The sequence below is a fragment of the Ictidomys tridecemlineatus genome, chromosome 11 (assembly GCF_052094955.1).
Source record: "Ictidomys tridecemlineatus isolate mIctTri1 chromosome 11, mIctTri1.hap1, whole genome shotgun sequence".
Classification (NCBI taxonomy): Eukaryota; Metazoa; Chordata; class Mammalia; order Rodentia; family Sciuridae; genus Ictidomys; species Ictidomys tridecemlineatus.
Genome location: NC_135487.1, coordinates 52482551 through 52501295, shown reverse-complemented (window position 1 = coordinate 52501295; position 18745 = coordinate 52482551). Strand labels below are relative to the sequence as shown.

Below are 18745 nucleotides of genomic sequence, written 5' to 3'. Positions count from 1 at the left end.
GTGCATATATGTTTACATGGCCTGTGGAACTCTGCATCATGTACAACCAGACGAATGGGAAAGTATACTCCATTTATGTATGATTTGTCAAAATGTATTGCCATGTACAGTTAAGTAGAATAAAATACCCTTTTATTCTCAGTGCAAGTGAGAAGAAATGGGGGCAATACAAAGTACAGCTCAGGATTTATTCTCAAAGGCACAGGGAAATACCAAAGGTAGGCTTGCTTGCCTTTTAGAGCAGGTGAGACAAATGTTCACAGGTCAATTGAAAAATCTAACTTGTTTGATGAGCAGATGCTTTGTTTTCAAGAGGCATACTGCCAGATAGGGAAAAGAATTCTGTAAAACCAAAAGGGCATCTGTGACATATGCTGTAACAGAAGACTAAGGGTGTTTGACCACAGTAATTCCACAATTTGGAAGTAACTATTGCTTTTGGCATATGACTTATTTCCCTATGCATATGTAATGGAAAAAATATGTCCATTTCACAAAAAATGGGGTCATCCTGCTCTTTTCAACCACAGGTATATCTGACACAACAGTAAGCTGTGTCATTCATTCTCTTTGGCTTGGTACTTGCACTAGCCACCTATGAATTTTGCAGGTATTAATGCTTTTTAAAATGCAAACAACTGTCACTTAAACACTAGAGGCAAATGCAAATAACAGCAGAGACACCATACAGCAAAGCAGCTCATGAAGCTTCCAATTTAGGCTGTTCGAAAGGTCATGACCAGCAGCCACCCAAATAAATTTCCATCATGTAAAATATGTATGTACATATGCTCAGAGGGACGTAATGGAGGTATTTTTTGTTTTTGTGGAACTGGGGATAGAAGCCAGGGCCTCACACATGCCTGATACAGTATTTTTAAAATAATAAATTCAAAAGAGCATACTCTGAATGACTGGTATCACTATTAGCTCCTTATACCAGAACTGGTTTTTCATGTTCACTTGGCAAAAGACCAACTAGTGACAAGAATAGTGCTCAGCTGGTGACAAGCTCAGGACTAACGTACTGAAGAGTTCCTATTTTGAATAAATTCTTACTCTAACCCTAGCCTGATCAGGAATTTAAAATGGTTCAGATCACTCTTATATAATCTGCTTGATGTTCAGTTTCTGGAAGAAACCATTCCCAATTCAGGGCCTAGATCTCTTTTCTTCTTTACAAGCCCAAATATATGCAGGATAATAAGGTAAACACAAAGAAAACTTGTCACTGCTAGCATTTAAATATGAACCTTCCTTCAGTCTTTAAAAGTATATTCAAACTACTTCTTATTCAGAAAAAAAAAATATTTAAAGTACCTTATACAACCCAAATAAGTCATATGTGCCAGTATATAGACAAGCTATGAGAAAACATCATATTCAGAAAGGGAAAAACTCCATGCCTAACGATTTACACAAAACACACACACACACACAAAAAAAAAAAAAAATGGGGGGGGGGAATTGGGGGATAGTATTAGGGATTAAATTCAGGGGTACTTTAGTACTACTGAGCTACAGTCTCAAGTCCCCCCCCCCTCCTTTTTTGAGACAGCATCTAAATTGTCCAGTACCTCACTAAATTACTGATGCTGGCCTTGAATTTATAATCCAAGGAAGGGCTCATCGGCTTCAGAGTTGCTGAGATTACAGGTGTAAGACACTACAGCCAGCAGATCCAATCTTTTTTTTTTTTTAATAAGTATTTTTTAGTTGTAGTTGACACAATACCTTTATTTTATTTATTTTTATGTAGTGCTGAGGATCGAACCCAGGGCCTCAACGTGCTAGGCGAGTGGTCTACCCATGAGCCACAACTCCAGCCCCAGATCCAGACAATCTTAAGAATGCATAATAAAGAAGTTTACAGTAAACATGTATTAGAAAAAGTCCTTTTCAGTGAGACAGAAGATTAAAATCTGGAAATTCCTATTCCTCCTGATGATGTTCTACAGTGGCATTTTTGATGTTATGAATAATAGCTGGGAAAACCTTAGAAATTTCTGATTTGGTATTTAATCCCTCGGCACATCAGCACACATCTAACTACTGCCATGGAAGTTTGCCAATCTCCACTTATTCAAAGTTCCCACTCAATTATCCACTGATAGCAAAGCAAATATTGTGAAGAAACAAGTTTTATTTTGCAAAATATTATATGATGTGAACTCCACTGCAAAAGAAATGAATAAATTATTTTTAATTATATAGTCCAGAGAAAGAGATACAGGGTGAATGGAAGTTCTAGGACTAAAGGATCTCTGGGTGGGTGGGTGGGGACAAAAATATATCACCCAGTATCAGGTAAAAGAAAAGAAGAACCATTGAAAAACTACTTGGTGCAATAAGCATAGGAGTGGAAGAAAGAGATTGTAAATATTTGCATTGTAAAATAATGTGCATCATCATATAGATTTAAAAATCTGTAACTAAAACCTAATGAAAATCATTCACACAGCATTATGTACACAAATATGTTAAAAAAATATTTTAATAAGCATATTCAGAAATGACAGAAGGGAATGGGAGAAGGTAAATATTTTACAGTGCAAAATTACTATGCATAAATTTAAAAACATCTAATTCATAATTTTAAATGCCTATTTAAATATTACTTCAAATACATTTTAAAGCTCAACATATTTGTGTTGAACTGAGTTGCAGATTCTGAACTCTATCTGAAAACATCATAAAACAATACCAAATGAAACTGATAGTGCTTTGCTGGGGTGGGAGTAGGGTAGGGAGATAGTAACTACTAACAAAGGCTTCTTTTCCCAATGCAGTTTGTCAAAGAGTTCAAGAGTTATGAAATGTACTAAATCTTAAGCAAATTAAATTCATGATATTACTAAAAATTTTTAAATAGTGTAATGACTTATCAAATTATAGTGGCTGTGTTATAAAGAAGTGTGAAATGCCTGTATAAACACAAAATACAATTAAATATTTAATAAAAGCTGAACATTATGTATTATAATAGTGGAATGTTCATTATGCATATTTTAAAAAGACAAGAAAAGTAAAATTTTCCTAACATTTATACATGTGCTGCATTTGTAATCATGCCTGAGAATTTACTTAAAACATTCCTATAATAAATTTGTAAGAACTTCACAAACCAGCAAACAAAATGTATCTTTTAAAAAGGGTGAAATGGCATCTTAATATTGCAACCATTTAAAAAAGCACAGGATTGCTATTCTAAAGACCATCTTTGACGAAGAGCTAGGAGGCTTTGGATTCATTTCATAAAATCTGGTTTAAAAATGGATTGTGACCATCTGCTAAAACTACCATCATTCTGGATAAATTAATGTTTTAGGTAAAAACAAACAAAAACAACAAAAAATTCATTGCTTCTTGACACTTCTACCCAAAACTTGATTTACTTGTATATTTATGTAACAACAGTGAATGTACATTATATGACATCAAGTGTTGTAAAGTGGCTTTAAACACTGTTTGGGGAAAAAAGTTGTTCATATTGGTGAAAGGAAGCAGTGTGAACAAATGTTAACACTTTGTGTGGGAGGGTAAGGCCTAAATGACAATTTCTCAGTGCAAACCTCTACTCAGTTGCATTAGACAATTGAGTCATTAAAAAGAAGACTACTGAAGATTTATTTTTAAAAGGCATTGGCTTCTTGAACTGATGGCTAAAAATGAACTGGAAGAAGCATTTGGGGATATGTCTGTGTGAGAAAAGAATAGATAATAATCTTTTATAAAAGTCTGGATATAGGTTGGTCTATTAGCTGTATAAAACTACATTTTCTTAACAAGAATTTTGCACTAAAAATAAAATGGCACCCTTACATGACTATGCAGATGGATAATCCCATTTGTCATCACACAGAGAAATGGTTTTATCTATATATCTTATTTTCATTCTGGAAAAACATTATCAAATCTGGAAACTGGCTTATATTGCAAAGGTCTGAAAATTCTTCAAACTCCATCATTTTTCTCATAAAATCAACAGTTACTCCTTGTGTGCCAATATATTAATATCACTTAACCTTTTCCCCTCTATTGATTTAATGCAAAACTGGGAAACTTTATAATGCATATAAAAATAACTAAACAGGAGTCTAGTCAGCATGACACATTTAAGCTGACATTAAACCTTTGTTTTACTTAAAAAATAACTTTGAAAATTATAGCAAATAAAAAACAAACTGTGCAATCTAAGCATCATGCTTAATTTCAGAATTCTCAAATTATTTTTCCATAGAAGAAATTTGAAAAAAACCAAATTTTCACTATTCTTAATGAAGGCTTTTGCCACCTGGATAAGAAACAGGACTTAGTTAACTACATAAACACTTAAAAATTCATTAGAAAAACCTTAGCAAAATAAAATGAAAGCTGACAGACTCAGGATATCAATTCCTTTCATAAAAGTTTACCAACTGTACAAGTTAAGAAAATTATACAAGCTTTTTTGTATTAAGAAAGGACAGCTCAGTCAAGACATATGTACTGTAAAAATCTTTCAAAGGCTACAAAGAATCTGGAAAAATACAGAATGTATTTCTTAAGCCCAGATAAGAATATGGAAAGACATCATTGATGTCAACAATTTTACATATACAAACCTGACTTGGTTTATTTTAAACTTCTATATATAAAAAAATCATGCTAGCATAACTTTCAGGATTCATAAGGGTTCCCTTAATAATGATACTCAATTTATATGAAGAAACAATGCCTGTTACAAGGATATTTCAAGAAACTCAGAAAAATTGATGTTAAGCAGAACTCTAAACTTATTATTTTTTTCCTTTCTTTCCTGGTATTCCTCCATATGAAACTAAAATTATCTTATAGTGAGATTTTATGATTAATACATAAAATGAAAAGGTACTGATATCTTTACTTCATTCAAATTTGCTAAATTATTTTTATATCCTTGAAAGGGTCTGATAGTTGTGAAGAAAAAGATCTTGAAAAGAGGTAGAATTATAAAATCTTATTTCCTAAAAAGTTAGGATTCAATTTAAATTTTCAAATTTTAACCAATTGCTTGTAGGAAATAAAAAATTTTTAAGGTAACCCATCAACCCTGAAAATTTTAGTCACACCAGAATTTTTCCAAATAAAGTAAAATAGGCCTAAAATTTAGTCATCTGTGTTTTCAAGTTCTTCAAATTTTCCATGTGATATTGCTTCTTGGAAAAATTCAGAAGAACCTGGACTTTCTTTTCCATTGCTGTTTACCCTTCGCCTTTTGGCAGGTCTCTCACTTTTTTCATCCAAATCATTTTCATTTCTTGCAGTCATATGGGCAAGTTTTGGATCAGTGGTTAGGTTATCTGTTTCATAACCATTAGTATCCATGTCTGCATGAAGTGGTTTCTTATTTCCACCTGTTGGTCCATTGACATGTAATCCTTCAACTTTTATTTCTTCTTTGTTTAATATTTCACCTGGTCCATTAGATGACACCCCTAAGTAGAAAGAAAGATAAATAAAATTGCTAGTACAAAAAAGTTAAATTTGTAAACTATTATAAACAGCTACTGCAAAATACCTTTTTTTTTTTTTCAAAGAAGCAAAGTAGATATGATCTAAATTTTGGCTCCGTTACTTACTAGTTGTGTGATGTTAGGCCAACTCCCTACACTCTCTATACCTCATTTTCATCACACATACTCAATGAGGATCAGAACAGGTTTACTTTACAACATACCTTGTAAAAATCAAGTTAAGTTAATAAATGTAAAAAACAAAGAATAGAATTTGGCATGTTAATTTTTTTCCCTTCATTTTGTGCTAAGGATTGAACCCAGGGGTACTTTATCACTGAACTACATCACCAGCCCTTTGTATTTTTTATTTTGAGAGTGTCTTCAGTTGTTGAGGTTGGCCTCAAACTTGTGATCCTCCTACCTTGGCTTCCCAAGTTGCTGGGATTACGTGTGTGTGCCACTGCACCTCACAAATTTTGGCATATATTAAAAGAATACTAGGTATTATATGACAACAAAGAGGCATTGAAGGCTTGGGAGGATGAAGCAGGAAGACTGGAGTTCAAACCCAGCCTCAGGAACTTAGTGAAACCCTGTCTCTAAATAAAACATAAAAAATGGACTGGGGATATGGTTCAGCGGTTCAATCCCTGGTACAAAAAAAAAAAAAGAAAAAAAAAAAGAAAAAAAAAAAATAGAGGCACTGGATCTAATAGCCTAAATAAGCTGAACCAAAGAGATACACATAAACTATCCAGACTTAGCAAAAGGGCTGACTTTCTAAATTTATGTAAAAACAAAATCAATGGTTATTATTATAGAAGCTTAAAATTTTCTACAGCCATATAAAATCAAGATGCCATAACTTTTTTATTCTTAATAAAATCTATCGGTTTTGTGCTTTAAAAGATCACACACTATATTTATCTAAGGGGATTTAAATAATCCGTTTTGTAAAAATTTAATGTTGCAGTGTCCAAACGTACACTTAAAAAAAGTGCTAAAAGTAAATACAAATTCCTCCACAATAGGTTAAGAAAAGTTAAAGGATAATTATTCTAATAAAAGTAAGGAATGACAGAAAGATCATACTAGAATTGATGGCAAAATGGAATTCATATTTTGGTGATAGGAAGTAAATACAGGACCCACCACAAGAGATAATTAAAGTTTAATTACCTGAAAAATATTCAGCATATTACATTCTGGTTCAAAGAAAATATTCTACTTTCCCTAGCTCAAAAATGCACTCAACCTGAATGCACAAAGGGATTAATGTATCATGAGATACTGAAGAAAATCTTCAAGGTTATTATGCTATTAAATAGTCAAAGCACTGCCCTTATTACCTATTTTTTTTCTTTATAGGCTTACAGAACTTAAATGATACAAACATTCAAGGTATTTTATAAATAATTATAATCTTGATGTGAAATGCCTGTAATTCTGGTTTAGAAGTTAACACCAATACTTATATCCAGGCATCATCTCATCTAGATAAGAGATGCTACTGAAAACAAATTTCTTAAAAAGAAATGGACATTGTTGGTAGTATGCTTTAGTAAATTTATTTTTTAGGAATGTTAATGAGAACCTCTTTCCAATTACTATGTATTCTATGTCTTTTAAAATACATGTATGCTGACATTATATATGTTTCATACGTTACTTAAAAATTTTCACTCTCTGCTTTGGAAGTCTGGCAAAAACACAAACTGAGTTTCTTGAACTACTGAAAGAAAAGTGTCCCTCACCATGAAGGAATAGAAATGTTTTATCAGTTTTACTTACCATTTTGGTTACTATTGCTTACAGTGCCATCTTCTTTCTCAGACTGGCTGTTACTACTGTTTGAGGCAATTGGGGGAGGGGATGGTGCTCGACTTGAAGCAGCACTTTCACTTTCATCCAGAAGCCGATCCATGTAGTCCCTTTAAAATTAAGTTAAATAATAATACAATTATTTTCTTACAATAAAAATATTTAAAATTTACATTAGATGAGGTTAAATTTTCAAGTTTTCATTAACAAAAATATCCTAATTTTCACTTCCATTAAATCTAATGCCTCATATCTTGCACCAGGATCTAAACATTTAAATGAAGTCTCTTTTGGTTACATGTTTATAGGGAAAATGCATAAAGGCTTTAAACTAGCAAAATTTAAAGACCCATGGGAAGTTTAAAAACTTAAATTTGTAGGCAAGTGCTTAGGGTGGCCCAACTAAAACTGAAGCATCTGCAAGTGAAGAGATCAGGATGCTGTCATCAGGAACACAAAATAAGTTCTGAACAAAAGCTGGATTTTAAAGCTCCTAAAGGCACAAGGAAGATAAACTGGGACACAATGAAGAGGACTGACCATCTCCAAAAATCTTTCTAAATACCTTCTGTTATTACCTTTCTGTGAAATCTGAGCTATAATAAGCTAAGTTCTCAGGCTTATCAGTGGATTTTTATACTGTCAGTAACTTTTAAGATGAGCGCAATTCTTCCCTGTGTTATTCGTAACTACATAGTTGTGGTAAGTGACACTGGGTTAGGGTGAGAAGATCTGGGCTTAAATACTTGTCTCTTTGAGGGTTAGTGTCTTTACCTATAAAATGCAGATAAGTTATACCTGTCCTACCTAACACATGGTTGTTCTATTAGGTATGTTTGAAAATGTTTTGTAAAAGATAAAGGTCAGCAAACTATGTCCTGTGGGCTAGCCATCTGTTAAGTTTTATCGGCATGTAGCCACACATATTAATGTCTATGAATGTTTTCATGCAATGACAACAGAGCTGGGTAGTTGTGACAGAGACCTTAAGATCTGCAGAGCTTAAGATATTTATTTTCTATCTCTTTACATAAAAATGTTTGCTTATTCCTGTACTAAGATATAATTACCCAAGGGCAGGAGCTTTAGTCTATTTTGTTTACCACTGCATCAATAAATTCAATAAATACTTACTTATTTTAAAATTCCTTAAAAGTAAATGAGTCTCTTAGAACTTTGCAATAAATTAAGAATGTAAGAAGGAAACAGTTAAACCTCTTAGGACTTTTATGAAATTTCATGGAAATATTCTACAATATACTATTAATTGTAGCTATAAACTTAAACTATATTATGACCACTGCCACCTGGGTTATGAGGCTATCATAAATAGAGGAAGGTCGTATCCAACCTCAAGATGATTCAAATAGTCTGAGGCATAAAGCCAATGTATATCATAGAAACATATATCACTATGACTAATCATTTTGGGGCATTATTTTCCTCATTTATAAATGAAGATTATAATTACAGAACAATGACATAAGTAATCTGAAGTACAAAGAAATGGAAATGAGTTTGATGAATACCAATGCGATGTCAGAAATTAAGGCTAAGAGAACAGAAGATACATGATTAAGAAGGGTGAAAATGAATATAGCTTAGTGGGAATGAAAAATAAAGGATGTTAAAAGCCAAAAGGAAGCTAGAGTTGTTAGGTATCAAAATTATTTAAAATTTCTGAATATGGCAATGATATAAAGAACAATGATCGTCATTTTCTAAAGATGAATGAAATCTCAAATTTGTGTGTGGCTAGATCTTTCAAAAAACTATTTGTAGATAGAAAAGTAGCAAACATGCTTCATTGTTTTAAACAAATGAAAGATAACAATTTAATGGAAAAATAAATAACTTTCAGGATAATGTGTTCTGAACTACAGAGTTTGAACTTATAAAGGTTAAGAAAAACTCACAAATTTTTCCCTATAGGCAGTAATTTCATGTTTTAATACAGCATTTAAAATGCAAGTTTTAATAGAAAATGGAAGCAAACCAGAAAAATTTCTCTACACTTACAAACAAACAAACCTCCACAATTTCTTCCTATCTGAAAAATCATGTATGGTTTGGTTACTGCTTCTTATTGAAGACTGTACAGCTAAAAAGGATGAATCTTACTTAAAAATAAATTATGGTTCTTTCTGTTTTAAAAAAGCATTATAAAAGACCCAGAGGAGTTATAACTGATGTCTACAAAACCATGGTAATCTGGCCTAAGGGAAAAAACACATTTGTTCACATCATACCATTTCAATAAGGTACCACTGTTAACTCTTATAGCCTGAGAAAACATAAGATATGGGTTACTATGCTTACTGCATCCCAGAATACTTAAGCAGGATTCAAGCTTATTAGATATAAGTATCTTCAAAAAGTTTTCATAAACTATGGAGAGATTATTATAGAAACTAGTATGTTTGGTGGTACATCCCTACCTAACCTGTTGAGCTTGACATCACAGAGGACCAACTAAGCCAGCCCACAACACTTCCCTTGGTGATGCTTTCTCAAAGAGAAAACTGGATGAACCATGAGTCTGACCCAGAATGACAACTCTTATGTTCTTACTGCTGATGATGACAGATTGACTGTAGTTCATGTGTGAACATTATTTCTGAAATGGGTGAAAAAAATGAAAGATGTTACTATTATTTTTCCCTACAGAATAGTTGAAAACTGAGACTAAAATTTTAAGATATACGCTGCCTACTGGAGAGATATATTTAGTCCTATATCATAATGCATGTATACTACCAATGAATAACCCATAAAAATTTTATTTCAATAACACTTAAGTAGTAACGCTGGAATGCTGCTTACATAAAATTACACCCAATCACCAGCTTTGAATAACAAGGGATGAAGTACACAGTCCATGGTCTCATGATTTCCAAGAGCCAATTATACTCATTTATTCCTTTTTAAACTATTTTGCTTTTGGGCTTTTGAATATTGGATCCTCCAAGGAAGTGACCAAGAGAGACACATACCTACAATTTAATGCAACCAAGAAAGTACAGCCTAGGAGTTTAAAAAACACAATCAAATATACATGTAAAGCAGATCTTTGAAAATCAATTATTTTGACAGCCTTAATTAAGAACATCTTTATTGATGAGTATTGATCAAATCAAGCCCTAGCTTTGCATTATTTTATATTCTGCAAACATTAGGGAATAATCAAGGTCAGTATCATATAAAGTTAATTCTGCCATGACAATTCATTGATATTTTAAAACAATGATTTGCATGAGATGAAGAGTTCAGTACTTGGGCTGGGGTTGTGGCTCAGCGGTAAAATGCTTGCCTAGCATGTGTGAGGTTTGGTCCTCATCACACATAAAAATAAATAAAATAAAGGTACTGTGTTCCACATACAACTAAAAAAAAAAAAAGAGTTCAATACTCTTTGTACTTTGTATATACTTTTAACAATTACTTGTTTCTAAAGGTGGTAGAATGTATGTTTTATTCCAAAGCCAGACTGAATGAGGCTGAAAGAATTTGATGCACAAGAACTATATTAGGTATAACAAAACATTTTGCATAGAGTACATTCAACAACCTATATCTATGTCATTGGGAGAAAGCTAGAGCTGGATGATTAAATATTCTCTTAAAGATTCAGGACAGCTAGGAAAAAGAAAGTCACTATGTGCATTTTCTCTCTTCTATAAAAAGTTGGTAGCAAAAAAGAGGATGCAATTTGACCGGATTTATTATATGCCTTTACTTTTCCCTTTTTAGAACATCATATTCAAATCTTATTTTGGTTCCTGGGATCAAAAAAGACTGGACAAGGAAAAATATTAATTTTCCTTCTTCTTTAAAGGGCCTCTATTAGTCATATCACCTAGTTTTATAAAACAAAACTTTTCCTATTTCCACTGCTCTCAAAGAATTATTAGGGATTAAAACTGTATAATAACACACTTTTCCACAGTTGTTCTGATATATTTTTCTCAGGGGTACAAAACAAAAATATACACTCTAAACTTTGCTTTAATGATAGATTTGCTGTTTCGAATAATATGAGATGTGGCTTACAATCTTTTATACGACACTGAAAAGTATAAATGCCCTATAAAGGTAAAAATTTAAACTAATGTAATTTTATTACAAAAGTAAGAGTCTAAAAACCATTACACTTTTAAGAAAGTGCTAGAAAAGTAAAAAGAAAAAAAAATTTTTTTTTTTTTTTGCCTTAAAGGAAAAAATTAACTCACGTTACACCAGGATGAAGGTTATATTTCTTTTTTCCAAATCGCGTTTGCTGGGCAAAAAAGTCATAACGTTCCGATTTTTTCCACATGTAATAGAATGCTACACATTCACCAACTGATCTTGTTCGTACCTGTAACAAACAAACCCATTTTTAAAGAATCATCTACTTCTTATTAGTTATTCCATGAAAAACATTTGAAGTCTGAAAATAAACTTATCTTTAACTGATCTATTATAGTACATATGAAATAAAATACTGCAGCAACTATGTTGATACCTTCTTTCTAAGCTTCTATTAAGAGAATTAACACATTGGCAACTGATCTTCAGATATTTAACATTCTACTTTTTAAAGGCTACCCCACCATCCTAATAATTTACTACAAAGTAAATGCTCTTTTATTGAAAATGTCTGGAAATGGCATTTAGGTGAAAAATGAATTATGAACTGTTTAAAAATACTTCTATACTGATAAAGCACATAGGGAATCTACCTTTAATCTCTTTCAAAAGATTCTATTGCTAGCCCCAACAATAATCCAGACTAATTCAATTTACCTTCTAAAAAGTCTGAGGATATGCCAGTGTGATAAAAGTGATTATAATTATGCTTATGCTTTGTTTACTAAGTCACTCCTGTGCCTTACTGTGCTGTACCTATGTGTGTAAATGAATGGATCCCCTCTCATATAATGTTCAAGATTTGTGGGGATTAACAAATGATACTGACAAAATCTCCTTTGTCATCATTTTGCTTGGGGAATATGAATTAGTGTTTGTTTAACCCATAAAATTTCTGATCCTGAAGCAGACAACTGATGATACCTTTCCTTATCCAATATACATTTTCTTCCTCTCTGCTTACACTTGACAACTTTGAACCATTTTTCTCTTGAGAATGAAAGCAGTATGAGGATTAAAATTAAAAAAAAAAAAAAAATCAACCTCTTAAGTTTTTTTTGCCTCGAAAAGAATCTTATTTCTCAGATTTAAGCCAAGTCAAAAAACTTCAACAAAATAAGCCTTCATAACAGATTATGATTAAGATCTGAAGTTTGATTCCAAGTATAAAAATAAAGTCCTGATATTTTCAATGAACCATTATTCTTCCTCAGGGAATTACTGTCCTCCTTTTGTTCACTGAAGTAACTAGTACATATGTCAGATGACTTCTATAACATTAAAAGATCATCTTATCAAATGTTTTATAAAGAAACAAGATGTTATTCTTGATGAGACTTAATATTAAGACTTTTTTGGCTCATAGTTTCAAGCCACCTAGGAAGTTCTTACTCCTTTAAAAAAAAAAAAAAAGATATTGTATAGGTAGGGGTTGGTGCTTCTGCTAGTTACATCAGTTACCATTTTAGGGATGCCCTCTACAGGTAATCTAGCATCGTTTGATTAATAGTATTTGAATTCAAGCAGAAATAGTAGAAAAATCTGATCAGAAATGTCCCTTTCATCCATGAAGTAATGGGTTAAAAAAAAATCAGAAACACACAAACAGCCAATCATTAGCACAATATAGTCCTTTCCTCGAGTGTTGATAATATTTGAGATTATCAGATGATCTGGACACATTAGGGTCATACATCTTTTGATACCAACTGTATCTATCTTTAAGTTATCCTAAATGCTAAGACTCAAAAATTCTCTTTTATTACATAGTCTGCTAATTACCAAAACACAAGGTAATTGGGAATGAACTAATTAATGTATATCAAGATTAAGAAAAATAAACTAATAGAATTTGTAAGTAAATCTTTTTTAGTGAACATGAACTAATTAATGTTAAATATGTTGTGAAACAAATCAAGTGAACACTACCTGATCACAGAAGCATAAAAAAAGAGGACTATAGTAAAAGACTATTTTAGAGTTTCAGCCATAAGGCTAGGCACTTTCAACATGGTCCTACACAAGCTACCATATAAAAGAAAATATGTATAGCTAAGCTTCTTGAATTTGCTAAAAATAATATGATGTTCATAAGCTTAGAGATTAATTTCCTATATTTAAATTCTGAGTCTTTATTTTGTCTGTCCTAATCTCCCACAGAAACAACTTATTTTCCTATACTATCACTGGGTAGGTATTATTAAAAATCATACCTGAATTCAGTTGCAATAATTAAACCCCCAAATTTGCAAGTAATTATGAAATTCTTTGGAGAGAGAGACTATATTATCAATATAGAATGATAAATAATCATGCTAAATAAAACTATTTATGGTGTTTATGGTGATAATTTATCATCACCATAAATAGATGCCTCTGAAACATTAAAACATAATGTGATTTTTTTTTTTAAAGAGAGAGTGAGAGAGAGGGGGACAGAGAGAGAGAATTTTAATATTTATTTATTTTTTCTTAGTTCTTGGTGGACACAACATCTTCGTTTGTATGTGGTGCTGAGGATCGAACCCGGGTCGCACGCACGCTAGGCGAGCACGCTACTGCTTGAGCCACATCCCCAGCCCCACATAATGTGATTTTTAAACCACTCAGGAATTATGCAAATGTAATAAATATTTTAATTGTCAAGAATGTCATGTTAAAAGTGCTTCAAAATTTCAAAATTATTTAAAAGACCCTCCTTAAAACATCTTTTAACAAGAGCTGGAGATGTAGCTCAGTGGCAGAGAATTTTTGTGAGGACCTGGATTCAATTCCCAGTGAGACAGAGACAGAGACAGAGAGACAGAGAGACAGAGAGAGAGAGAGAGAGAGAGAGAGAGACAGAGAGAGAGAGAGAGAGAGAGAGAGAGAGAGAGAGAGAGAGAGAGAGACACACACACATCTTGCCAGAAAACAGCTGTCAGTAACTGCATTACACACAAACACCACAACCAGAAATTGGTTGACATACTTGAGTTCAATTCTCAAATACTTCCAATAATATGCACTAAAACAGTCACTTGGCAAATTTATGTCAAGAGGTTTACAAAATTATAATATTCATTATAAAAACTTTAGCATAAGAAAATACAGCAAATTAAGATAATATAATTATTTGGGTTAAACTCTTTCTTTATGTAAAAATGAGAATATGCATCATTACTTACTTTATTAGCCTGAATCAAATGAAAATCTTTTCCATAGGCCTTCAGCCCTTGTTCAAAATTTCTACATTCTTCCTCTGTCCAAACAGATAATTCCTCTGACAAAAAGGGAAGGGGGTCGGGGACTGGTAAGTAATATTGTTTCAAATGTTGCACATCGCAAACAAAACTGCAAATATAAATCTAACTTTCTGGTAAAAAATGAGGGAAATACTTTATTCCCTAGCTCTAGTATAGATCATTAGAGAAGATAAAGTGACAAAAACTCCTGATTTTAATAAAATTTTGAATGATTTGGTCTCTATCTCTCCAGCCTCAACTTTCTCCTTACTTCTTCTTGATCCAACTGTATTATCCACTTTCAATTGCTTAAATTTACTAAGTTATTTCTTACTTCAGACACTGTGCATGGTAACAGGTTGGTTAAGAATTACTCCCTGCAATTGACGTAATACTTATCCCCCTCTTTCACCTAGACAATTCTTTTACATGCCAGAAAAAATATTTTGTTCTGGAAGCCTCCTCTAAAATCCTACTTTCTCTTCAACTAGGTTAAGTCCAACTACAACAGATTTTTTTCTTGTAAGTTGTAGATGAATACAATATGTTTATTTTATTTTTATGTGGTGCTGAGGATTGAACCTAGCACCTCATACATGCTAGGCAAGCATTCTTCCACGGAGCTACCTACAATAGATCATAATAGCACCCCCAATTCTTCTTGGAAGAACTCATCATAACTATTTCTCTCTCTAGGCTGCTAGGTATCATGAAGGCAGAGACTTTGGTTCAAAAATTATACCCTCAGAATGCAGAAGGCCCTCAAATTTTTGTTGAATAAATAAGTATCTCTCACTTGTTACTTAACTATAGGTAAGTAAAGGTGAACGCCAGATCTACAGTAAAATCTGCATTTTAGTTATGACTTCATTACTTATGAGTTATTTTAGCCAAGTTACTTTTAGTCAAGAGATCTAAGTCTCACAATTTTAAAGTGAAGGCAACATTTGTTATATTATTTAGCTCACATGAATATTACCAATAAATAATAAAATATTTACAAATATATTCTGAAATTATAAGGCATTATATTTTTTATATTTTTCACTTAAATGGGCTTTTCTCCCTCCCTATAAAAAAGAAAAGACTGACTTAATCCCATTCCCATAAGGCCTTCTTTAACACCGATGTTGTGTAAATATTTATTAAATCCGGAAAAATCAGTATTATTAAGTTTAGGATATATTTAGGTAAACTTGAAGAGCTAAATTTTAAAATTTCTGCCAAATCATTAAAACAAATAAAAATTTAACATTTATGCTTACCTCTAGCTGCTTTTACATTAAATCTTAATCTTCTCAATGCTTCTTCTGTATCAAAATTACATTTAACCAATTCATATAAAGCCTAGAAAAATAAAACTTGATGTATGATCCAGACTATGAACAGTTCAGTTCACTGCTATAATTTCTTAAAGACTTTTCCAGTAGTTATCTATCTTTTCTGAATAGTTTTAGTGAATGCAACATAGCGCCAAAGAAAAATGAACATGAAGTTAGTGTTGATATTCTAAATGGGTAGAGTAGAATATATAAGTACTCTTAATTTGAAGCCATAGAACCCTAGGAATTTAGAAATTAAAAAAGGAAAAAAAAAACAATGATAAAAAAGATATAGTAGGTGCTGGTCTTACCACGTATATAAATATCTCAAATGAGTATCCTAACTTGATAATATCCAGATTCTCAGGGATAGGCAAAGGTATTTTTAAAAGTGTATCAAAAGTACGTACAGGCAAAATAAAACATTAAGTTTTTTTTTAATTCGAGTTGAAATCATTCCAATGTAATAAGTATGGTAAAGTCTTACACTGATTATAACCTCAGATTCCCTGTTAATAATAATATAGGAGTTTTGGGGGATACAATTAACAACAATGAAATGAGATGAAAAACATTTACATTTATAAATGTGTATGGCTAACTTATTTGGGAAAAATTCTAAAGTTGTTTCTTATTCATGTACCTGTTCATTGTCTTTTATGTGAGATCCTTCAGGAATTGCTTCTACACCTTTCTCATCACCTGTTCTTCTAGATGCATCCTTAAGAAATACAATTACTTTATCTTCTGGTAGGTACTCAGGGTCCCACAGGAGCTGATCATCATTTTCATATACTAAATTAATAAAATAAAATGTCAATGAAAACTGCCCAAAATTGATGAGTTTGTATTGAAACATATGATTGAATAAATAGCTTGTACTTAAGAGCAAAATGCTGAAAACTAAAAAGTAAAATGTGGTCTTACTACTTGTCTTCACTTCTTTCTTGGGTAATATTTACAGCCAACTTGAATTAAGCATTCTACACAGAGATAAGGAACTGTTTTATGGGCCCTTCAGATATAATCTGACCTTCCTTAAGTTTCCCAAATTCCAAAGCTCTCTTCATTTGAATTCTGCCTCCACCACTTACTACTTATATGACCCGAGGCAAGTTACTTCCTCTTATCTGTGGGATAACTATAACTCTATCTTGTGAAGGTATAAGAATTTAAAGCACTTTAAAACCGTTCTAATGTATGAGAGCTCAATGGATGTTAGCCGTGATTATATTTTTGAAACAATGTCAGAAAAATGCTCAGCAAATGTTAACACTGGTTATTTTTTGGTGGTGAGATTTGGAGCAATATTTTTTACTGTCACTTTCATATTTTTCTACAACTATCAACAACGTATTATAATGTATACATATCACTTCCATAAAAGTCATAATTTAAAAAAATCTGTTTTATCATTGTTTCCACTGTTAAGATTAAAGCCAAAATTTCATCAAAATTCAAAAAATAGAAGGATGACCTAAAACAGACTATTGGAATTTTAAATGTCAAGAAGTTGAAAACACTGGAGTTATGAGAAGACAGCATTTTCGAATTTTATTTTGAACAAAATGAGAAAAATGAATTCTACATGTCAACTTACATTCATATAAAATAATAAAAAGTATCTACCAAAAAAAGTTGAAAACAGAAAATTAAGAAGGAACAGTCATAACACAGATTATAAAGAATAGGGCATCTTAGGAGCCAAGAGAAGAGTGTTTCAAACGGTGGTTTCAAAGACTGATTAAATCTTACTGAACAACCAGGATGAAAACTGAAAAAGTTACTAGATTTATTATCAAGGAGGTAAACTGTTTCTGTACTGAGGTGAAAACAGAAGCCACAATGGAGCAGTCTGAAGAGTGAATGGAAAGTGAAGAAATAAAGCAGAAAATTCTTAAAGAAGAGTTTGGTTGTGAGGGTGAAGATACAGCACAACAGTTAGAGGGGAAGTAGAGTTGTAGACAGTTTTTATTAGATTTTAAATGGTTTTTGTCATTTAAAATTCCAGACATGGGCTCGGGATGTGGCTCAAGCGGTAGCGCGCTCGCCTGGCATGCGTGAGGCCCGGGTTCGATCCTCAGCACCACATACAAAGATGTTGTGTCCGCTGATAACTAAAAAATAAATATTAAAATTCTCTCTCTCTTTCCCCCTCTCTCTCTCCTAAAAAAAAAAAAAAAAAAAACCTATTAAAATTCCAGACATATAAGGAGCCCACTTGAGAGAGAAAATTTAACATCAATAATTTTATATTATGAAAAGGAATTAACAGCTAATTATCCCCTATGTACCAAGAAATATTTTAAGTGGTTCCACATAAATTACCTTGTCTTCCAACAACACATATATTTCCTTAAAATTTTCTACTTTTTTTGTGTTCCCCAAAATAGATACTCTTCCTTAAAGTACAAAGGATGGTATCTAGAAATTTTTCCTTAAAAAACATCATTCTTTTTCTAACCGGCTGCTATAATTCTAGTTAAACTCTAAATGATAAATATAAAAAATTCCTACAAGAGTGAATCTGGAGTACTGCTCTTGATTTCTGTTCTCTTCTTAAGTCTGTTCTTCAGAAACAGCACAATATAGATTACTTTTATTCTGGGGGTGGACAAGGCTATTTCAGAAAGTTGGGTCCCTGAGTCTCAAGTGCTCTCCCAGCTAGATCATCCCATTTAGGCCTGTGATATAAACACAAACCACCTGGAAGATGTTTCTGTTATCACTACCAATATTTTGGGGTCATGGAATATAAATATAGTCTTACTTA

The 18745-nt window shown here is 32.2% G+C and overlaps 1 protein-coding gene across 11 annotated transcripts in view; it reads right to left on the bottom strand.

The window, feature by feature from the left end:
- Window positions 1-2476: 2476 nt before the first annotated feature.
- Window positions 2477-18745, bottom strand: part of Mier1 (MIER1 transcriptional regulator) — a 58316-nt gene continuing 42047 nt past the window's right edge. For all 11 annotated transcript variants that reach the window (XM_021731081.3, XM_040288819.2, XM_005332374.4 and 8 more), the window contains 6 exons: window positions 16616-16767; window positions 15916-15997; window positions 14594-14688; window positions 11528-11655; window positions 7269-7408; window positions 2477-5456 (listed from right to left, as the gene is read on the bottom strand). In XM_021731081.3, coding sequence (XP_021586756.1) covers window positions 5128-5456; window positions 7269-7408; window positions 11528-11655; window positions 14594-14688; window positions 15916-15997; window positions 16616-16767 — 926 coding nt within the window. In that variant the 3' untranslated portion in view covers window positions 2477-5127. The remainder of the gene's footprint in view (window positions 5457-7268; window positions 7409-11527; window positions 11656-14593; window positions 14689-15915; window positions 15998-16615; window positions 16768-18745) is intronic.